The sequence below is a fragment of the Elephas maximus genome, chromosome 1 (assembly GCF_024166365.1).
Source record: "Elephas maximus indicus isolate mEleMax1 chromosome 1, mEleMax1 primary haplotype, whole genome shotgun sequence".
NCBI lineage: Eukaryota > Metazoa > Chordata > Mammalia > Proboscidea > Elephantidae > Elephas > Elephas maximus.
The window spans coordinates 197,816,197-197,840,959 of NC_064819.1; the positions used below are offsets into that span (position 1 = coordinate 197,816,197).

General features: G+C 37.9%; 1 protein-coding gene across 2 annotated transcripts in view; it reads left to right on the forward strand.

Moving 5' to 3' along the window:
* The window catches only part of LAMA2 (laminin subunit alpha 2), a 717,179-nt gene that overhangs the window by 479,466 nt on the left and 212,950 nt on the right, over positions 1-24,763 (forward strand). For both annotated transcript variants that reach the window (XM_049901052.1, XM_049901136.1), the window contains exons 23-29: positions 1,865-2,101; positions 4,271-4,414; positions 5,454-5,633; positions 5,742-5,930; positions 6,014-6,147; positions 10,577-10,694; positions 19,091-19,225. In XM_049901052.1, the coding sequence (XP_049757009.1) occupies positions 1,865-2,101; positions 4,271-4,414; positions 5,454-5,633; positions 5,742-5,930; positions 6,014-6,147; positions 10,577-10,694; positions 19,091-19,225 (1,137 nt within the window). The remainder of the gene's footprint in view (positions 1-1,864; positions 2,102-4,270; positions 4,415-5,453; positions 5,634-5,741; positions 5,931-6,013; positions 6,148-10,576; positions 10,695-19,090; positions 19,226-24,763) is intronic.

A 24,763-nucleotide genomic window follows, 5' to 3' on the forward strand; every position in this document is an offset into this window, starting at 1 on the left:
CCTAATGGTGGTAAAAATAAATAAATAAAACTTTCCAGAGTTTGTGGGTGGGTTCTGCTCTATAAATGCTGCCCACTGTTGTTGAAAGGTTTGAGTAGACTGGAGCTCTTTGGAAGCAACCTGTCATTGTCAAAGAGTACGTGCAGGCTAGAGCTACTCAGAAGCTGGCTATAAGTAGAGAGTGGCCTGAGGGCACAGATAGAATTTTTTCCTGGGTCACTGGGCTTCCATGCTAAATATTATAATAATAATAATAATGTAGAACTAGAACCCAGAAAGGAGGTGTCTTTCACCAATATGGCATTATTGGTCCTTCCAGGACCCTTTATCAACTAAGCCTAACATTCCATACCTGGCCATGGAGAAATGTTTATAGGGTCCAGCTACAATATCATGAAGTAGAGCGAGGAAGGGTAAATTTGGAACTAGGAGACAATGGATTCTTAACTGGCATACTTGGCCTCTGAAAACAGTGTATTTCAAGATCTTATATGACATTTTAGAAATCTACTTGGCATTTTCAGTAAATTACAAGAAGATATAAATTCTATCAATCAAGAACAGAAAGCCTTAAAAGGAGAATATGAGATGAATATAAGACTAACCAGAAATTCAAGATGAATGAGGTGAAATTAAGGAAAGGATTAAAAAGAAACTAAAATACACTAGTGTATTAAAAGAAACACCAGTGGTATATACATACAACAGAATTTTCACTCTATAAAATAGGAGCTATAAAATGAAGAACAAATTTGAAAGGAAAATAGAAGAAAGTTAAAGCAAAGTAAGATGATTACAGAAGACATTAGGACATTATAGATTTGGCAGTCAGACAAGAGGGATGTACTTTAAGAATTATAGATGTTTTTGAAGAAGAAAGTTGATAAATTAGAACAGAAGTAAAAATCAAAGACAAATTTGAAGAAATAGGACTGACTTAAAACAATTATGTTTCCAAAATGAAAGAACTCACCATGTTCCAGTAAATTAATGGGAAAAAAAGACCCACACTTGAACAAAATTCCAGCAAAAAATCAAATTACATAAATAACGAGGAAATCCTATGTATATCTGGGAAGAAGACATGCTTACCTGCAAAGCACCTCAAATCAGGCTTGTTGACAAAACAAAATGTCAAAAGACAACCTGTTAGATCTCACTTCTCCTGCAAATCCCCCCTGGTTTCTCCGTGTCTGGTTTGTACAACTTATATGTTCTCATAGCATCTTGCCTTCTCCTACCATACAATGCCTGTTACGGCGTATTCTATTTAGATATTTACTTGCCTCCCTCCACAAGACTCTAAGATATCTAAGTTTCAGTAAAACTGAAATGAAATAACAATGAGATGATATGGTAAAACTGACTTTGTCTGAAGTTCAATCTCTGAAGCAAAAAGTGATTGAAAAAACCCTTGGCTAAATCCTTACCAACACAAAAAGACAGAGAAAATACATTTTCTTTCTTCTGCACGTACCATTGTGGTTTCTGGACCATCATATGTTTTAGTAAAGTCAGGAACCAATTTTTATGTTATTCTCACTGATGTGTCCCAAGTTACTTAGACTAGAATAATGCAAAGCATATAATGGCCACATGATTAATATTTGTTTAATTAAAAACAAAAAAGCTCAGGTTGATTCTGACTTATAGCAACCCCACAGGATAGAGTGGAACTGTCCCATAGGGTTTCCAAGGAGTGGCTGGTGGATTCGAACTGCCGACCTTTCGGTTAGCAGCTAAACTCTTAACCACTGCACCATCAGGGCTCCATTTGTTTAGTAGAGGCCTAGAAGCACCAGAATGAAATTTTTAAGCTTACCAAATGGAATTGTGTTAATATATGCTATTTTATCTTCTTTAGGTTTGCAATTGCAGTTTGGTGGGATCTCTTGATATCCAGTGCAATATAAACACAGGCCAATGCAAATGTCATCCAAAATTCTCCGGTGCAAAATGTACAGAGTGCAAGCTAGGTCACTGGAATTACCCTCATTGCGACCTCTGTGACTGCTTCCTGCCTGGGACTGACGGCACGACCTGTGACACAGAGACTAAGAAATGTTCATGTAGCGATCAGACTGGCCAGTGTACATGCAAGGTACGTGCTGCCAGAACACAGCAAGGAAATTCCTACTTGATTCTGTGTTACTTGTTCTCTTTCAGCTTCATTCGGTGTTCATTATCCTTGCTTCCGTACGCTAAACCAACAGATAAACAATAATAAAGAAAAATTGTTGCTAGATACTGAGTTTTCATTGATACGTACTCATTGACATACAGCTAAGCACTGCTTTTCAAGAACTTATAGTCAACCAAACCCCAAAGTTTTTCCTAGTTCATAGAAATAGTGTATTTTCAATGGTAAAATGAAATTATTTCTCTATATATTTGCTTTGCTTAAACAAGAATAATCTGGAAAAAAAAAGACAGTTCTCAAGTGTCTGTCGTTAAGGAAATCACTGCTGAATAATGTTAGAAAGTTTTTTTAATTAATCTGCAGTCACTGTACGTGGAAAAATACATTTACTGCTGTGAAAATGCAGTAAAATTTCATCATTATAAACACTGACATTACAAACAGAGACTATCTGCAAATTTCAGCCTTCATTAATATTGCTAAATGATATAAAAAACAGCCAATTAAAAAGGATAAAAAGGAAGTTTTCTCCTTAGATATTTCTGAGAAAATCAATCCAGTATAAATGCGGTAAACACTGTATCAGAGGTATCTTTTCAAGATAAATTCTGTGTAAAAAAAGGATGGAGGAAATAGGAGGATAATATCTGGGTACTAGTAGTTAATGTAGTCTTGAAATTTAAGTAGATAGCAGTTTCTGCCATCAAGGAAGGGTGTCAGTTACAACAAAAGTACAATGCTGGCCTAGGGTGTATTATAGTTACAGCTACACATTCTATGTAACTGTGTGTGTGTGTATAAGGAGCTGGGTGGCACCAGTGGTTTGTAATTAGCTGTTAACCGAAAGGTTGTCAGTTTGAACCCACCCAGCGGCTCCACAGAAGAACAGGCCTGGAGACCTGCTTCCATAAAGATAACAGCGAAGAAAATCCTATGGAGCAGCTCTCTGTAACACACAGGGTCGCTGTGAGTCAGGCGCTGAGTTGGTGGCACAATTAACAAACAACGTGTGTTTGTGTGTACACATCAAAAAAAAAACCTAACCCGTTGCCGTCTAGTTGATCCCGACTCATAGCCACCCTACAGGACAGGATAGAACTGCCCCATAGAGTTTCCAAGGATCGCCTGGCAGGTTTGAACTGCCAACCTTTAGGTTAGCAGCTGTAGCACTTAACCACTATGCCACCAGGGTTTCCTGTATACACATATATCTATACATATATATCTATCAGCACCCTGGTGGTGCAGTGGTTAAGCCCTTGGCTGCTAACCGAAAGGTCAGCGGTTCGAACCCACTAGCCATTCCACAGAAGAAAGATGTGTCAGTCTGCTTTCTGTAAAGATTACAGCCTTGGAAACCCTATGGAGCAGTTCTGCTCTGCCCTACAGGGTCTCTATGAGTCGGAAACGACTCTACGGCAATGGGTTTTTTGGTTACACATCAATCTATCCATCTACTTATCTACCTATCTGTTACTATAACAGTTGTTGTTGTTAGATGCCGTCAGGTCAACTCCAACTCCTGGCGACCCCATGTGTGCAGAGTAGAACCACAGAGTTTTCAAGGCTGTGAACTTGCAGAAGCAGATCACCAGGCCTGACTTCTGAGGTGCCTCTGGGTGGTTCGAACTGCCAACCTTTTGGCTAATAGATGAGCCTTTAATTGTTTGTGCCACTCAGGGACTCTTTACAGTAACAATTACATAAATATATATTTTAACCTTCTGCCTGAGCTTTACAAGTTTGCCTGGCATCAGTCTAGGAATCAATGTTTTTATTTTGTTTCTGAAATTCTCATGAGTCGTTCATATTGCTCACATTAGAATTAAGCAATTCTATTGCTCACAGTAGAATTGTAGGAAATGCGCCACATAGATTTCAAAAACAATATACAATACCCTGGCAATATACTTGTTTATAAATAAAGCATTTCGTAGACCCATAAAAGCCTAACAATAAGATTAACTACATATGCCGTTTGAGATGTGAGTCTAATATTCAGTTTCTTGTGTTTTGCTTTGTTTTGTTTAATTAAAAAAAAAAAAGTGTGCTCCTGTTATTTCTTTTCAAGTTTATTTCCCTCATAACTTTGCCGTTATAAACTCCTGAGGCACTCTCGTCTGTCTTCAGATGAACGTGGAAGGTGTCCACTGTGACAGGTGCCGGCCTGGCAAATTTGGACTTGATGCCAAGAACCCACTTGGTTGCAGCAGCTGCTATTGCTTCAGTGCTACTTCTCAGTGCTCTGAAGCAAAAGGACTGATCCGTACGCGGGTGAGTAACGAACTACTGAGCCATGTAATGGTATAATGTCAGTTCCTGCTGGAGTCTTTTAGTCAGGCACTGAGGGGCAGAAGGAAATGGCAAAGCATTTAAGCAACCTTTTCCCCCGTACACGTGCAGAAATTGTAAAGGGGCCATCTGCCATTATGTGGTAGCAATAGATGCCTTTTTTATACTTCCTTAAAACTAGTTTTTTTATTGTTGATAAGATTGTTGTTGTTAAGTGCCGTTGAGTTGGTTCTAACTCATAGCAACCCTATGTACGACAGAATGAAACACTGCCTTGTCCGCACCGTCCTCACAATCATTGCTATCTTTGAGCCCATTGTTGCAGCCACTGTGTCAATCCATCTCACTATAAGATCTTCCTCTTTTTCACTGACCCTCTGCTTTACCAAGCAAGATGTCCTTCTCCAGGGACCAATCCCTCCTGATAACATGTCCAGAATTCGTGAGGTGAAATCTCCTCATCTTCACTTCTAAGAAGCATTCTGGTTATATTTCTTCCAAGACAGATGTGTTCATTCTTCTGGCAGTTCCTGGTATATTCGATATTCTTTGCCAGCACCATAATTCAAATGCATCAATTCTTCTTCGATCTTTTTTATTCATTGTCCAGCTTTCATGTACATATGAGGCAATTGAAAATAGATGCCAAGTGAAAAAAAAAGAAGGACTGTAAGGGAACCCTTATGCTTTGGGATGGGAAAAGGCTGCATTCTGAAGAGCAGGAGTACCAGGACATGAATGGAATTTTAGGGGGGAAAGCATGCTCGTTTTTTACCTTAATTTTCTATTAGTTCTTCCTACTTTTAGTTATTTTCAGTGACTCAGATTTTCACCAGATGTTATGATTTTCACAGTGCAAACATGCAGAAACATTTATCCATTGCCCTCACATGCCCAGTATGCATACGCTCTGTTTCTTATGAGAACAGTGTGGCAATAGGCATGCGGTTCATAACTTAGTTTTCAAGGAGTGCTCCCAAAGACTTGAACTTGGCCCCTGCTATGTCTTGACCCCATGCAGGTAACACTGAACCCTGAGCAGACCATTCTGCCACTTGTGGATGAGGCACTGCAGCACACAACTACCAAGGGTATTGCTTTTCAGCACCCAGAGATCGTTGCACACATGGGCCTGGTGAAACAAGATCTCCATTTAGAACCGTTTTATTGGAAACTTCCAGAACAATTTGAAGGAAAGAAGGTAAGAACAGGAACTTGAAAGCCACGTGAGAACAAAGTAAAATATGTTTCTGGGAGTATGTCATTTGGAGATTCAACTAACTCTTCACTCCTCATTGTATTTTGCTAGTTGATGGCCTATGGTGGCAAGCTCAAGTATGCAATCTATTTTGAGGCTCGGGAAGAAACAGGTTTCTCTACTTATAATCCTCAAGTTATCATTCGAGGTGGGACTCCTGCTCATGCTAGAATTATTGTCAGACACATGGCTGCTCCTCTAATTGGCCAATTGACAAGGCATGAAATTGAAATGACAGAGGTAAGGTTATTAGTTGTTTGGTGTAAGGATACCATTTAGTCTGCATTCAGTTTTGTCAGGGTGGTTTCTTTTCTTGTTAACAGAAAGAATGGAAATATTATGGTGATGATCCTCGAATCAGTAGGACTGTGACCCGAGAAGACTTCTTGGATGTACTGTACGATATTCATTATATTCTTATCAAGGCTACTTATGGGAATATCATGCGACAAAGCAGGTAACTACAATAAAAAAATCCAAGATAAGTTTTCATACTAGGGTCTATAAGCGAGATCAGTCAGCCAAGAAAGATTTAAGTGGTTGGTTTTAGAATTTGATGATAGAAGACAAGTCAAGGATTGCTTCCATGTCACGTAGTAGAAGTTACTGCCATTCATCAAGAGTAAAATACGATGAGAACGAGATTAGGGGAAAAGATATTGAATTCACCTTAGACATGGTGAGTTTAAAATGATAGTCAAAAACTTGGGTAATTGTATTCTATAAAAACCAAACCCCTTGCCGTTGAGTTGATTCCAACTCATTGCAATGCTATAGGACAGAGTAGAACTGCCCCATAGGGTTTCCAAGGAGCACCTGGTAGATTCGACCTGCTGACCTTTATGGTTACCAGCCGTAGCTCTTAACCACTATGCCACCAGGGTTTACAAACAGTATTTTATAGGACAGAGATAATTAACAATTATGCTATACATGGATGAACAAGGATACTGAGAAAGTGACCTCGCTCAGATCTCAGGGAACCAGGCAAAATCGTCTCCTCCAACCTTGAATAGTCTCATTTGTTCACCACAGTATGCCATACAATATTGTCATTTTCCATACAATATGATGGAAATCACTATGAAATATAGGTAGAAATAAAGTGTAAAACTGTGTAAAGAGGTCAAGGGTAGAGATCGCTATGTGGTGATCATCAACAGAGTTGAGGTAGCTGATGTTAAAGAAGTAGATGGGATCACCCAGGGAGATTACTAAGAAGAGAGTAGAGTACAGAGCATGAAGAACACCAATATTTAGTTAAAGACTGTTAAAGAAGAAATAGCAAAGGACATTAAAAAGAATACAGAAGAACAGTGAGGATGAATGTGGTTTCATGGAAGCCAAAGAATGAAAACACTTCAAGAAGGGAGTATTCAGTATTGTCATATGATCCAAAGATGCAAATTAAAATGAGACCTATTGAGCATGTCACTAGTACTATTCTTGTGACATTAATAATACCAGTTTCAGGGAAGTCCTGAGGAAGAAATAATCGCAAAGTTTTGAAGAATGAATGAAAAGGGAAGAACCTAATATTGTGAATATAGACTGTTATTTTCCAAGAATATAATTGTAAAGGAAGGAAGGAGATAGTGTCAAAAGTCAGGAGATGGTTTTTTAACTTGGAAGAGAAGGAAGCAGATTTACAGACCATGGAGAAAGGAATTAGTAACAAGGAAAACTTTAAAAATATAAAGAGAGAATAACTAATGAAGAAACTAGTAGACTTCAATATTGTGTTCATTCATGTGCTTTGAGTGGAAGGGGGGAACTCCTCCAATGAGATAAAATGAGGAAATATGCAGATGTAGGTAAGTTTGATACCATAAAGGCAGGAAGTTGAGTTGAATTCATACATACAGTCTAGTTTCTCTGTCATGTCTTATAAGAACATGCAATCAATATATATATTTTTAATGGTGTTATAAAATGAATTAGTAGACCAGGGCAGGAAAACAGAACAAAAAAAATCAGAATAATTCTCTTTGTGAAACTAATGAATATAACCAAAAAACCAAACCTTTTGCCACTGAGTCAATTCTGACTCATAGCGATCCTACAGGACAAAGTAGAACTGCCCACAGTATTTCCAAGGCTGTAATCTTTACTGAAACAGACTTCCACATCTTTCTCCTGCAGAGTGGCCTGTAGGTTTGAACTGCCGACCTTTTAATTAGCAGCCAAGTGCTTAACAACTGTGTCACCAGGGCTCCTAATGAATATAAACGTACCATATTTTAAATGTTTACACTGTACTACACACATAATAGATCAGAAAACTCTCTTATTTCATGTGGAAGATCCAGGTTGCTTCACTGATTGATTTAGGAACTTTGGGTAGAAGTAAAAATCAGTAACTAAAATTCACTTTCAAAACTGTATTTGTTTAGTTTCCTTCTCATATATAGTCACTTGTAATAGAAGTGACACATAAAAGATTACTTTTATATGAAATAACAAAGAAGTGTATACCAAAAAATGTGCTGTCAACCACATTGTTAATTATTTTAAAATATCAAATGTAAATCAGGTGGCAGAAGCCATAGCAAGCTTGCACTTCATAGAACAGGTAACTTTGTAATTATGCAAATATTATTATGCAACTTGTCCCATGCTGCAATAAGATTTTGGTGTACACAGAACATTTTGTTAGTAGAATTGATAGAAATTTTGTTATTCATTTTTCATTAATATTTTTTTCTCTTCTTCCTCTTTTTTCTCCATAAGTCTCTCATCACGTTATGTTATAAAAAAAAATATACCTCACTAAACATAATATCCTTGATTTCAGTGACCATATTTTGAAGCTTTAGAGTAAATAAGATGTATTTTACTTTTTTCTAAATTCAATAAGAACTAGAGTCATCATCTAACAATGATAAGAACAAAGAAGTCAGGGGCTCAACCCTTGATTTTGTAAGACAGTGTAATTGTGAGAAAGATAAATATATATATATATTTTAATTTTCCCCCAAAGTAATTTGGACATAACCTTGCTTCTTTATTTATTATTCAGTTATACATTTTAAATAATTTCAGAAGTAGACTTTAGGAGTTGTACATGTTATTTGAAATTCAGACTTTGTAAATTTTGTACTTTGTATGTTTTTGTCTTTGCTTTTGTCATCTGTTTATTTGAAGGAGATAACTTTTGCATTTCAGTATTCTTTTAAATAGAAGCCTGAGTTTGGTCAAATACTTGATTCAGGCAAAACTACTGCTGCCTAACCCCCTGAGAAAAATGGTGTATTACAGAAATATCTGCTGCTGTCACCCTTCATGTTTCACTTGCTTTTTTAAACACTTGCTGGTCTGTTGTGTGCATGCAAGGGTGGAAGAGGGAAAATGACACTGGTAACCCCCTGGGCTATAAAATAACAGGGAGATGCCAATGGAGTCAACTTGTCAAGAAACACCAAGTCACCTTCTGACTCCTACATGAAGTCCAGGGGAAAAGAAGAGCAGGGTCTTACAGAAGGGGAGTCGTTTGTTCATAGCTCACTATCATTACTTGGTCTGTAAGGAAAACCAAACCAAACCCATTCCCTTAGAGTCAATTCCGACTCATAGTGACCCTACAGGACAGAGTAGATCTGCCCCATAGAGTTTCCAAGGAGCGTCTGGTAACTTTGAACTGCCAGCCTTTGGGTTAGCAGCCATAGCATTTAACCACTAAGCCACCGAGATTACTATACTATAAAAGCAAAAAAAAAAAAAAAAAACCCATTGCCGTGGAGTTGATTCTGACTCATAGCAACCCTATAGGACAAAGTAGAACCGCCCTATGGAGTTTCCAAGGAGCGCCTGGTGGATTCAAACTGCTCACCTTTTGGTTAGCAGCTGTAGCACCTAACCACTGCACCGCCAGGGTTTCCTACTCTTAGGAAGGGAGAATAAAATTTGAATTTTAACTGAATGTGTGTTTCGTAAAGGCTGGCTGATCTGCAGAGTGCAGATGACAATGTCAGTGAAGCCAGAAAGCACATTCATAATTCAGTTTCAATAAAACCTACTTGTGCTTGTTATCAAGTTTGTGGATTAAACTCCTTAAGCTCCTGGAGGCACATCTTATTGAAGCGAGACTATTCATTGTCTCATTTAAAAGTTTATTTGCAGAACATTTTTGTGTTACCAGTCAGAAATGAAATAATCTGAGTTTATGGATTACATATATTTTTAATGTATAACTTCAAATTGATAAAAAGGGTGTCAACAATTTCCAAGTGAATAATTTCTTTTGTCAATTTTAAAGACCTTTCCACCAATAGGAAGGGTGAGTTAAGTTACTTGAAGGATTTATGTAATATAGTTAACAAAATACTAATTTGAAAGGTTTTATTTGCCTCAAAATAGATTGATATTATTAGATTATGTTCGTTACTTGTTTTCTAGATGGTTTTCTAAATTTCTTAAAAGGGCACTCTGACTGAAGAGAAAGAAAGTAGAGATGCTAGTAAATAAAGAGAAATTTCAGTAGTGACTATGGGAGATATCGAAGCAGGCAATAACCTTAGATTGTCTGTTTGAAATAATATAAAAGTCTAATTAATTGGCTGCGTTTACCCGAAGCCACTCACATTTCATAAAGTGAAAAAAAAAAATCTTATTATAAACTTCTCATCAGGACATCAGACATCTAATTTACTACAGTCTTATGACTTATGTGGATATTTTGCTAATGTGTAATCTCAACCTTTGGGGAAGCCAAGATGCGGTAATAAAATGTGGCATTTGAGTCCCTGAAATTTGGACAGTTTCAAAACAATACAACAAGCTTGAGGTTATTGACAAAAACTTGAGAAGTTTCTTTCTGTAGGACTGAGTGTTTGAGGTGATCTTAATCTACTGATACAATATTGTAAGTATATGCTCCATGTTTCCAGGATTTCTGAAATCTCAATGGAGGTAGCTGAAAAAGGACGCGTGACAGCAGTGACTCCTCGAGCTCACTTGATAGAAAAATGTGATTGTCCCCCGGGCTATTCTGGCTTGTCCTGTGAGGTAAGCTAATTCCCACAAAACTGCTTTACAATAAAATAAAAGCTCAACTCACTTAACAAGACAAATGAAAATACTCCCAGAACTAGGTTTGCTACAATCTACTTTCATGCGAACCCTTAGCCTGTTTTCTTTGATCTTCCTCACAGTGTGAAAGGCAGTAGGATGATATTATTGCTGACTAGTTGTAGGGATCATAGAAACCCTGGTGCCATAGTGGTTAAGAGCTACAGCTGCTAACCAAAAGGTCAGCAGTTTGAATCCACCAGGCACTCCTTGGAAACCCTATGGGGCAGTTCTACTCTGTCCAGTAGGGTCACTGTGAGCAGGAATCAACTCAATGGCAGTGGGTTTTTTTTTTTTTTTTTGGTTAGTAGGGATCATAACAGAAAAGAAATGTCTGACAAAAAATTAAAAGATTTGTAAAAACTTAGAACAATCAGAAAATAAGAATGGTTTTATAAGGCCCATTCACTGTAACTAATCTATTTCCATAGCACCACTTCTGAAGAATTAGAGATATGAAAACCACAGAGATTATGAGATAGGATTACACTAGAACCTGAATGAATGTTTTCATACTGAACATGTCAAAACTTATGCATAGTGAGCTGTTTCCTTCCAAATAGGCACCTGTGAAATATGTGTATTTATTACAACAGTGCTACTCTTATTCAGACATTACATTTTAAAAATTGCTTTTTTTTTATTTTATGGGATACTCTTTTGACTATTTCCAGAATTAGAAAATTTTCTTGACCTTTTTCTTCTGGAAATAGACTTAATTTCTACGAATATGAAATATTAATTGGATTAATAAGATACAGGGAAAGCTGGCATTTGAAATTAAACAGCCTAAGTTTGAATCCCAACTTCACCATATACTAGGGCTGAGACCTTGCACGGGTTACTAAACCTCCTTCAGCTTAAGCTAGAAAGTGTTCAAGCCCCTGAGGTACCCTGACAACACTTGTCTGTCTCCTGCAGAACCCACAGAACTCCTAGAGTCTGACAAATAAAACCTGGCATGAGAGGGGCGTCTGGTACCTTCTCCAGCCCTATAAAACAGATTCTTTCTCATTAGTCATAAGGATCTTTAAACCTAGGAAGACTAAATGAATTGTGAACATAACATAAAGCACTCATCACAATGCCTGGTGTGTAGTCAGTTGTCGTGGTGAATATTATTAAAGTGATCACTAGTTATATACCCATGTATTGATTTATTTATAAGTAATTTTATACATCTTATTTTATAAATAGGATTTCAGAAGTTTTATTAAGTATGGCACATGAGACAGGCAGTAATACTAGATCAACACTGAAGTAAAACTTAAAAACAGTGTAAATACGTTTCTGGAGAGGAAGCATGGCATAATGGAAGGAAAAAGGAGTTTGGTTTCAGTGAAAGCTCCCTAGCTCCACCACTTCGACAGGTTACTTAACTACGTGCCGAAGCCCGGGCTCTTCATCTACAGAATCATCATAAGGGATAATTTAAATTAAAAAATATGTGTGAAAGCCCCATTGTAAACTGAAGTGCCATTCAGTTTAGTTACCATCCTATGGGTTCCACATTGTTAGAAGACAGTTTTGTAAGAATAACTGCAAATATCTTGTGAAGCATCTTTGGCTTCATAGCCTTGTGTGTGATTGCTCTAAAAGACAATATTCATTAGAATGTGTTCACTTTGATCTAACCACTAATTAAATAAGTCACTTCATTATTAAATCATAACTCCTATATACTCCTGTAGACACCTACATATACATTTATACACACATCAATAAGTATATGTATATGTATGTGTATATGCACACTCCCAGATGAATATACGCATATGCAGTGTATATGTGAAAAGTGAGAGAGAGTTTGGCACATATTAAATATGCTGCCTTCCTAGTGAGCATGAAAGATTAAAAGATAAAAGACAGACAGAAAAAACTTGGTATTTTTCTAGATGTGAAATGAAATTTTCTTTATCCCAAGAATTGTCTTCCTATATGGTAAACTAACCATATGGCTTTAGTTAATCCCTTTAATTGCTATAAACCAAAAAAAAAAAACCCAATGCTGTTGAGTCAATTCTGTCTCACTGTGAAACAACCATATAGGACAGAGTAGAACTGCCCCATTTGGTTTCCAAGGAGAGACTCGTGGATTCGAACTGCCGACGTTTTGGTTAGCAGCGGAACTATTAACCACTACGCCACCAGTGTTTCATTTAATTGCAATAGGCCTTAGTTATTATATAGTTATTCAGTCTACAGAATGACTAGTTGGATTTTGAAGCTCTAAAATTCTCTGATTCTGCAATATTATTGTGTTATGGAAGATACTGCTTAAGAGCTCAGCAGCTAACCAAAGGCTGACAGTTCAAATCCACCAGCTGCTCCTTGGAATCTCCATGGGGCACTTCTGCTCTGTCCTACAGGGCTGCTATGAGTTGGAATTGGCTTGATGGCAATGGGTTAAATGGGTTATGGAAGATATTCAGTAAGTAATCAAAGTCGATCTTTAGAAATATTGGAGAAAGTTACTACAGCTATTTTATTCTCTATTCATTTAAAATAATACTGTTCACTTATGAACAATAAATATTAGTAAAGTAGAAAATTATTTTAACATGGTCTGCTTTTCATTCCAGACTTTAAATGTTTAAAACTCTTCTTATTGTGATCGATAGGCTTTTTAAATAGTATATTCTAGAACATGTTTTTGCATTAAGTTTTAAAAAAAATTAATTAAAATTACTAAACTTTATTTCCCATTAATTTTAGTAATTTATAATTTACATCTTATATGAAAACATAAATTAGCAAAAATAAAGCAAATATTAGATGAAAGAAATTGGGAATACATACAAATTATCGTCTACATTGGTGGCCTCACCTATGTTCTGTGAAATTCACTTAAGCTTCTATTTACTGACAATAATTACAGTGATATCTTAGTGGAGAGATTATGCAGATAAAGCCTGATCTCTTAGAATAGGCTACTTGATGTGTTCTCCACAACTCATTGCCTCTAGTCCATTACGCATCTTATTTATAATTCATCTTGATTCTAAAGTGTAATTACCCAGGCATAAAATCTAATCATCAAAGCAAGAGCTAAGGACAGTTTTGAAATAATAAATCCCATTCCAGTAACATATGCTTTGGGTCATGAATACCCAAAGCAATTCCTTTGCAATATTTTCACCAAATGTATGGTATTCTAGAGGCACCTGCGTTTATAAGCTATTCATTTCCTATTTTTACCCAAAATGTGGTAAGTAAACAAAATTAAGCACTAGTTACCATTAAAAATATAGCCAAGTGTGAAGATGCTTAGCCTGTTACCTGTAGCATCAGGGCACTACAGCCCTTTTCGTGGAAGATGTTAATTCTGCTGTATGCAGATTCTATTCTTATTTATAACTTTCTTTCTGAAACATGAAAAGTGTGCAGCATTGAATATGTGGCTCTCTGCAATAATAGCATGGAAGTCAGAAATTCACTGATAATCTCTAAGTCAAAATGGGATAGTTATAGTCTCTTCTCTAACCCTCTCTCCCACCATATCTTTTTTTTCCTCCCACTATTTTTTTTTAAATTTTAGTAGCACTTCTGGCTCATAGTTTCATGGCTGGTGTCTACTGGATCATCACTCAGAAGCTGTCACTTGGGTCATTAAAAATAATACCGTAAAATTCCCAAACAATATATACCTATTAAACAAAAAAAACCCAGTGCCGTCGAGTCAATTCCGACTCATATCAGCTCACAAAACCCAAAAAGCAAAATTGTAGAAAGAGACTTTTCTTCTTACACGTGAACAACTCTCAGGATACCCTTTACCACTTCTTTTATACATGTAACACCTAAAGGCTTTTTGTATATGTAAAAATAGAAGAACATGGCATGAGTAAGTGGCACACATTGTAATTCTGTTTCCCAAACATAAATACTGCTTAGAATAATCACAGTCGCCTTCGGTTTTTAGTTTGTCTTCAACGATTACAGCTAAAAAATTATCTGAGATGAAAGAAACCGTATTGATTTATCGCATGGCAAGCACTAAACATACATTATCTCATATAATCCTTACAACCACCCTATTAAAAAATGTACCATTTATTGAGTGCCTATTGTGTCTTACCCAATGCCAAGCATACAGTACTAACACCAGCACTGCTGGCTGTGTATTATGATCCCCATTTTACAGATGAGGAAATTGAGGCCCACACAGATTTAGAAATCTGCTTATGGTCATACATCTAGGAAGTAGCAGAACTTCAATTTGAACCCAGATAATTCTATTTTGGAAACCCTGGTGGTGTAGTGGTTAAGTGCTATGGCTGCTAACCAAAAGGTCAACAGTTCGAATCTACCAGGTGCTTCTTGGAAACTCTATGGGGCAGTTCTACTCTGTGCTATAGGGTCCCTGTGAGTCGGAATCGACTTGATGGCAATGGGTTTAGGTTTTTTTTTTTTTAAGTCTGTTTCAAAAAACCTAGATAAACTTTACACTTGACTATTATTTTTATACAACATTATGTTCTAGGTGAGGAAACTGAGGTCTATAGTCCTCAAAACCTGTACCAAATCATATATATTAAGTGGTGGAACAGGAATTAAACTCAGGCTTGCTTGATTGCAAAACCCATGCAAAGATACAAGATAGTGTTTTTATCGACTCCAGCACAAGTATCTATTTTTATTATTAAACTCTGAAGACAGAAAAACACAGGAGGGTATTAAATCTGCACATGGGGCGACTTAGCCCTTTACTCTTTTTGTCTCCTATTCCTTCTCTCCACCCATCTGCATTTTTGTGTGAATCTAATGTTTTGATGCAATACCATATTATGATATTAAAGAGGGAAGGAAAGTGAAGAAAATTGAGCTGTGAATAATTTCAGCAGATGGAAAGAAAATTTTCAAAAGTTTAAGTTAGGGAAAAAAAGGTAAGAGGAGCTCAGAAACACGTTTAATATTTATTTCTTTTTTTTAGTCATCCATTTTGCTCCCAAAAAGGTTTTAGTTGAGACTTAAATGAGCTACTATTATCCTTGCTCATTTGTTACCAACTCAGTGTAATCATTCCCATGAATTTTACCTCAGCCCACTGAGGGGAAAAACACCCAATCTTGAAAACTACCCTCAGTAAAAAAAAAAAAAAAAAGAGGAGGGGAGCAGAGAATAGATACAAAAGGATCCAAGAAAGGAGGAATTTAAAGTGGAATAAATAGGTAGGCCCTATTCCTGAAAAAAGAAAAAAAATCAAATGGAATAGATTCTTTTTCTTTGCTAACTCTTAGAAGTTCAAGCATCCATCAGGACACTTAAAAATAATCTGGAGTGTTAGAACTAAAAGAAGCTTTAGAAACCTTTCAAAGCAAGTGCTACTCTCTTTTGAGATGAGGAAACTGAGTCTCAAAGAGATTAAATTTCTTGCCTAGATTCCTCAGACAAAAATAACGTATGTAAAATCAAGGCTCCATAGTCAGCATTGTATGTTCATATGCCTTTTTCAAGACACACATTCATGGCAGAGAATGAGGAGTATGCCCATTATTTTGGCATACTTATTAACGTGGTAAACATACATTGACTGCATATTAGAACCTCCTAGACGTTTTCAAACAAACCCTGGCCCAACTCTCACCCAGTTAAATTAGAATCTCTGAGGAGGGAGCCCAAGTGTCAGTATTTTTAAAAGCTCCCCAGATGATGCTGTGTGCAGACAGGGTTGGGACCACTAGGGCACACCTGTAGGTTCTGCAGAGAGCTTCAGCTGGAGCTCCAGGCACAGGACTCCCATGAGGAGTCCTTTTCACTGTATCCTGCTGTCTTCCCAAGGAAAAACTGCAGTCATAGGAAATATTGGCTGTATGTTACAGTAAACTTCCCTTGTAGTGCCTACCTTTAAATTTCTGTCTATAACATTGAATTTCATAAGGCTCTTCAATTAAATGTGTTTTGTTTTGTTTTAACTTTATTCTTCTGAGACTTGTAAGCTTTGGGCTGAGAAATAAAGTGGACCCAGAAGCTCTCTCAATTTCTGTGATTTTTTCCACACGCTTAGACATTACCATCACCATCACACACACACCAAGTAAATATACCAGTAAGATAATAATAATTTCATAGGTATCCACGATGAAATTCAGGTAAAGAAAGTCCAGTTTTATTCAACAGTGAGCATGCTAAAGAATTGGAGCAACCCATATTGTGAAACACTCTTAAATATATCTTGAATGGTTTCCTCAATTATGCTTAAATAAGTTGCTCAGCCATAATTTCCAGACCTTATTCAGTAACAATGTTAAAAATGAACCTTAATTTTAAATAATATGAATACATTTATTAATATAGATGATAACATCTACCATAAGACAAATGAAACTCTAAATATTTTGAATACTACTTTTGGTTTCCTTATCAGCTTGCTCAAGGCTAGGGCATTATTAAATCTCATTAGAATTTCTTATGGGCTGTGATAAAAGCAGGGAAACTTAATTGAGTGCTTAATTGAGGTACTTAAGCATTATCCAAATCAAAATAAACAAGGAGAGTGCTGAGTATTGATCTTTTCTGTCTTTCTAAAGAACAGCTTTGCATATTCCACTCTGGACTAACCTAATCCAGAACCAAAAAAAAAAAAGCATGCAGGGGCATTAGGAAGTACTTATCCAATTTTTTTTTTTTTTCGATTAGCCCTGGTAGCATAGTGGTTAAGAGCTTGGCTGCTAACCAGAAGGTCAGCAGTTTGAATCCACCAGCCATTCCTTGGAAACCCTATGAGGCAGTTCTACTTGGTCCTATAGGGTCACTATGAGTCGGAATTGACTTGATGGCAATGGTTCTTTTTTTTTTTTTTTTTGTATTCAGCAATTTTCTTTCTTTAGTGAGAGCAAAATATCTTGTGAAGAAATGTACTAAGTGACTAAGGTGGTAAAACAGTCCCAGTACAGTCTTCAGTGAGATCTGAAAAACTGACCCCTACAGATAAGCACTGGGCTGCTAACTGAAGGGTTGCTGGTACAAACCCACCAGTCGCTCCCAGGAGGAAGATGTGGCAGACTGCTCCTGTAAAGATGGCCAAAACCAAAAACCAAACCCACTGGCACTGAGTCAATTTCAACTCAGAGCGACCCTATAGGGCAGAGTAGAACTGCCCCACAGGGTTTCCAAAGCTGTAATCTTTATGAAAGCAGACTGCCACATCTTTCTCCACGGAGCGGCTGGTGAGCTCGAACCACTGGCCTTTTGGTTAGTTAGCAGCCGAAAGCTTAACCACTACACCAACAGGGCTCCTTCTGTGAAGATTACTGCCTTAGGAACCGTACAGGGCAGCTCTACTTTTTCCTATAGGGTAGCTGTAGTAGACTGAATCAGCCCAATGGAAACTGTTTTTTTTGTTTTTTGTTTTTTTTCCTTAAACCTCTTCTTCGGAGTCCCTGGTGGCAGAAAGGTAGGTTTGAGTCTACCCAGAAGAGAGGCCTGGTGATCTACTTCTGGAAAATCAACTATTAAAAAAACCCTACGGAGCACAGTTATACTCTGACACACATGGGTCGCTGTGAGACACAATTAACTTCACGGCAACTGGTACCTCTTACTCCTAAGTCAGGAAACCTGATAAAGGCAACAACTTTGCTTCCTATGAATTGTGAGCCTGAAACAAGTCTGCCCTGATCCTTTGTACACAACTGTGGGCTTCCAGAAAGCCAAAGAGATATTTTTTGATACATTTACATAATAAACCACAATGACAATGGGAGTCTTGATTTTGAGTATGTCAGCTTTGCTAGCAGGTTTTGGGTTGCTCTCAGATTTTTATTAAAAAAAGTAAAAATCTAGTAGAATAAATCTTATTTGTGGCCTAACAGTCCGAAGGCATATAGAGCTGTTATTATTTTGAATTTCTTACTTTTATGGTCTAAATTATATCGATATAAATAATGTGACCATGACACTTTTTTTTATCAATTTAGCTTTTTGCTGTGTTTCACTGGGGATTCGCTAGTTATCCATCAAGCAGAGAAGCAGATTTTAGCTTGTCAAGCGCATTAAAACTCTCTCTTTGGTCCATATGACAGTTTTATTTAAAAACAAACCTCTTTTTCAAAAAAAAAGAAGACCATCGAAAGCTTTTCAGGCTAAGTTTTATATGCAAATAAAAGCTTTCCTTTGCAAAAGTGTGATTACAGAGTGCTGCCTGTGCTCGCCAGGGACTAGGCAGAAATACACACATTAGGCATCAAAATTGGCACTTGCATTTGTAAGTGGTATTGTCCTCAGCACAGGCGGGAGGAAAGAAGTCATTCTTTTCAAATGCTGAAGAATCCAAGTGTTGCTAAAGCAAGATTTCTGCCTTGGCTGTCTTAATTGGTTCTCTTTTCTTTCAGACATGCTTGCCAGGATTTTATCGACTGCCTTCTGAACTGGGTGGCCGCACCCCTGGACCAACCCTGGGCACCTGTGTTCCATGTCAGTGTAATGGACACAGCAGCCTATGTGACCCTGAAACGTCCAAATGCCAGGTATTCACCTGAGTCTGTCCTTTCCAAGGCCCATGTTGTTTCCCTCTACACAAGCTCAGCTACTGTTTGCAGAGGACAGCTAAACTGCAGGAAATATAACTTCTTGGATGAGTGAAATAAAATATGGAGGAAAAAAAGACATCTGCCACATTATACTTTTTAACAAGTTATTTCAAAGAGATAACCAGAAAAACTACTACTAATGTCAAGGAATAGAATATTAACAACATCTGAGAAGAGTACCGGAGGACACGACTATTTAAATATCACATGTATTGCCTCTCCCCAATTATAAACAAATATAAGCTTTTTATAAAAATTAAAAAAATATAGGAAACTATTAAGAAAAAGATAAAAACCACTGCCTTAGTTATCTACTGGTGCTAAAACAGAAATTCCACAAATGGATGGTTTTAACAAACAAATTTATTTTTGCAAGAGTCAGAATAGACTTAACGGCAACAGGTTTTTTGTTTTCTTTTAAGAGCTTAGAATTCCGAATTCAGGGTGCTAGCTTTAGAAGACTTTCTCTCTCTGTCAGCTCTAGGGGAAGGTCTCTCCTGAGCTTCTGTTCCTGGGTGATCTTTGTGTGGCTTGACATATGTCTACCCCATCTTGCTTACTCACTTGCGTCTTTAATCTCTTTTATATCTCAAAAGATATTGATTTAAGACACACCCTATACTAAATCTGTCTCATTAGCATAACAAAAACCAACCATTCACAAATGGGATTATAACCCAAGCAAGTTGTTGTTATCCTTAGGTACCTTCCATTCATGTCCAACTCATAGCAACCCATGCATAACAGAACAAAACACTGCCAAGCTCTGCGCCATCCTTACTATCATAGCTGTGTCTGAACCCATTATTATAGCCTTTGTGTCAATCCATCTCATTGAACGTCTTCCTCTTTTTCTCTGACCCTCTACTTTACCAAGTATGATGTTCTTCTCCAGGGACAGTCCCTTCTGATAACATGTCCAAAGTAAGTGAGGCAAAGTCTCACTGTCCTCCCTTCTAAGGATTATTCTAGCCGTACTTCTTCCATGACAGATTTGTTCATTCTTTCGGCAATTCATGGTATATTCAATATTCTTTGCCAACACTGTAATTCAAAGGCATCAATTCTTCAGTCTTCCTTTAATATTGTCCAGCTTTTGCATGCATATGAGGTGGTTGAGAGCACCATCACTTGGGTCAGGTGCACCTTTTTCTTCAAGGAGACACCTTTGCCTTTCAACAGTTTAAAGAGGTCTTTCATAGAAGATTTGCCCAATGCAATACATCCTTTGATTTCTTGACTGCTGTTTCCATGGGCATTGATTGTGGAGCCAAGTAATATGAAATCCTTGACAACCTCAATCTTTTCTCCATTTTTCATGATGTTGCTTATTGGTCCAGTTGTGAGGATTTTTGTTTTCTTTATGTTGAGATGTAATCCATACGGAAGGTTGAAGTCTTTGATCTTCATAGGTAAGTGCTTCAAGTCCTCTTCACTTTCAGCAAGCAAGGTTATATCATCTTCATATCGCAGGTTGTTAATGAGTCTTCCTCCAATGCTGATGTTGCATTCTTCTTCATATAGTCCAGCTTCTCAGATTATTTGCTCAGCATAAACAGTGAATAAGTATGGTGAAAGGATACAACATTGATGCACACCTTTCTTGCCTTTAAACTATTCAGTATTCCTTTGTTCTGTTTGAACAACTGCCTCTTGGTCTATGTACAGGTTCCACATGAGCACAATTAAGCGTTCTGGAATTCTCCTTCTTCACAATGTTATCTGTAATTTGTTATGATCCACATAGCCAAATGTCTTTGCATAGTCAATAAAACACAGGTAAACATCACTCTGGTATTCTCTGCTTTCAGCTGAGGTCCTTCTGACCTTAGCAATGATATCCCACATTCCACATCCTTTTCTGAATCCAGCTTGAATTTCTGGCAGTACCATGTCAATGTACTACTGCTGTAATCATTTTTAAATTATCTTTAGTGTCATTTTACTTGCTTTAGATATTAATGATACTGTTCAATAATTTCTGCATTCCTTTGGATCACCCTTCTTTGGAATGAATATGAATATGGATATCAATATATATTTTTGGAGGATACAATTCAGTCCACAACATTCAACTCTTTGCCCCCCCCCCCCCCCCATTTATGTCCTTGGCATCTGCAAAGCACATTCACTGGTCACATCATCCCAAAAGTCTTAAATCAACAAAAGTCCAAAATCTCATCTTCAGAATCATCTAAATCAAATATGATTGAGACATTAGGCATATTCCTTCCTGAGACAAAATACCTGCTCATCTGTGAACCAGTGAAATCTAGAATACAGGTTATCTACTTCCAGAGTAGAATGATGGAACAGGCACATGGTAGACATTTCCATTACGAATAGGAGAAATTGGAGGGAAAGAAGGGATAATGAGCACCAGGCAAGTCCAAAATCCAGCAGAATAATTTACATAGGCTCTCAAGGCTTGCAAATAATCCTCTGTTCTAGACCATCTGGGCAATGGCTCTGCACTCCAGACTCTCGGTGTTGGCCATACACTCAGGATTCTGGGTGGAGGCCCCTCAACCCTGGGCTTCAGCTTCACCTTCTAGGCCCAGTGGTATAGCAACTCTGCTCCCTTGGCTTTGGGGGTCCCCATTCTCCCAGCCCATCTGAGTAGTGATCCCACCCCGTTGGCCCCAGTAGGCTTCATTCTTCTGCCTCTTGGGCATGGCAGACCCACCCCCTCAGCTTTGAGTAGTGGCCCCATCCCCCTGTTGTTGTTGTTGTTAGGTGCCACTGAGTTGGTTCCGATTCATAAAGAACCCATGTACAGAATGAAACACTACCCAGCCCTGTGCCTTCCTCACAGTCATTGTTATGTTTGAGCCCCTTGTTACAGCCACTGTGTCAATCCATCTCATTGAAGGTCTTTCTCTTTTTCTGACCGTCTGCTTTACCAAGCATGGTATCTTTCTCCAGGGACTGGTCCCTATTGATAACATGTCCAAAATATGTGAGAGGAAGTCTTACCTTCCTTGCTTCTAAGAAGTATTCTGGGTATTCTTCCAAGTGAGATTTGTTTGTTCCTCTGACAGTCCATGCTGTAGTCAATAATCTTTGCCAACACCATAATTTAGAGGTATAGATTCTTCTCTGGTCTTCTTTATTCATCATCCAGCTTTCGCATGCATATGAGGTGACTGAAAATACCCTGGCTTAAGAGTCAGGTGCAACTTAGTCCTTAAAGTCCTTAATGGCAGCCCCACACTCAGGAATCAAGTTGGTCAAGATCTGACTCTTTGAAACTAGGAGAAAGTGGCCCAACCCTTTGAGATCCAGGAGACCCTGGCTCCACCCTTTGAAACCGAGAAGGCCCTGCTTCCCGTGATCCTTGGAATTGTTCTACTGATCTCTGAGCTGCTCCAGGGATGGTCCCTTTCTTTTCTTGGAGGACAACAGATATTGCTCCTTTAGCCTATTTCCTGACTGTAGAATTCCAAGAGGCAGACAATGTTCTTTCCTTTCATTCATTCATTTCATTTCAGTAAGTCTAAGCCAATGGGTTCTGCTATGGTAGTTGGTTAGATCCATCAGTCACAGGCTTAATCTTTTTAATAAAAGATTGTGTATCCACATCCTTGGTGAACATTCTAGGAGACATGTCCTTAGTTTGTATAACAGAATTTTCCATATCTTTAAGTTTAGTTTAGTTTTCATTTTGCACAGTTCTTTTTTAAGTCCATCTTTTTCCTCTCACATTTTACTATAAGCAGTAAAGAGAAACCACACACCCCGTTAAGATCTTGCTTCAAAATCTCCTCAGCCAGATATTCAAGTTCATCACTTACAAGTTCTACCTTCCATCAAACATTTGAACATAATTCAGACAAGTTCTTTTCCACTGCATAAAAAACATCACCCTTTCTCCATTGTCTGATCATATGTTTATCATTTTCTTCTAAAACCTCACCAGAAGCACATCTTTTTTAGTTGTGCTGTAGTTGAAAGTTTACAGCTGAAATTAATTTCCCATACAAAAATTCATACACATATTGTTATGTGACACTAGTTGCAATCCCTACAATGTGACAGCACACTCCCCCTTTCCACCCTGGGTTTCCCATGCCCATCCAACCAGCTCCTGTCCCTTTCTGCCTTCTCATCTTTCCTCTGGACAGGAGCCACCCTTTTGGTCTCATGTCTGCTTAAACTAAGAAGCACACTCTTCATGAGTATTATTTTATGTTTTATAGTCCAGTCTAGTCTTTGTCTGAAGAATGGGCTTCAGGAATGGTTTTAGTTCTAGGTTGACAGAGCATCTGGGGGTCATGGTTTCAAGGGTTCCTCCAGTCTCAGACCATTAAGTCTGGTCTTTTTACATGAATTTCAGTTCTGCACCCCATTTTTCTCCTGCTTCATCAGGGACTCTGTTTTGTTCCGTGTCAGGGCGGTCATTGGTGGTAACTAGGCACCATCTGGTTCTTGTCTCAGGCTGATAGAGTCTCTGGTTTATGTGGCCCTTTTTGCTCTTGGACTAATATTTTCCATGTGTCTTTGGTGTTCTTCATTCTTCTTTGCTCCAGGTGGGTTGGGATCAATTGATGCATCTTAGATGGCCATTCGCAAGCTTTTAAGACCTCAGACACCGCTCACCAAAGTGGGATGCAGAACTAGAAGTACATTTAATGTCCACATTTCCAGCAACATTCCGTTGCTTGTGCCATGTATATTCTCTAAGATGATAGAGACTTTCTTTATAGCTCTCCTCACTTCCTTCTAAGCCTTACCAGAATTGTCTTTGACATCCATAATTGTACCAACAGTCTCTTCAATCACCATAAGAAATTTAGGTTTCCCATGTTACCACTAATCCCCCAGACTCTAATCCCCACATAGCTCTAGACATCTTTGCTAACTACACCTCCCACATCTTCTGAAACCCTTCTATTGAACCTGTGGAGTTCACAGTCAGACATCAATGTAATTTCTCTGTTGCCTGAAACTTGACTCTTCCAGATAGACCTCCTCTCCCCCTGTAAGCCTCTCAAGTGGTAACTACTGTTTTCTCCCATAGTCTTCATCCCCCTGGCCCTGAAGATAGGGAAGTTGTCCTTGCTCCTCACTGCCACTTTCATATCATCCTTCTTCTCTCCTCCCTGAAAACACCCAGCCTAGATTCTCATGCCATTTTCCTTGTGCCCACTAAACCAGCTTGTTGATGTTGTCTACTAAACTGTCAGATTCAGGCATCTCATACCTTGAACATTTTTCCCCTGAATCATTGCCATTATCTCCAGCACTACTTCTATGATAATTCTTTGTTGTTTTAATAACTATAAAATTAGATCTTACATACCTTAATGCTCAGTTTCTTATCCCCACTCCATGATCATATCCTAGATCTTGTCATTACTAATAACTGCAACCGATCTATAATGTCAATTTTAAGTACTCAATTATTTGGCTACTGTTTTAGTTTCTAGTGCTGATGTAATGGAAATACCACAAGTGGGTGGTTTTAAAGTATAG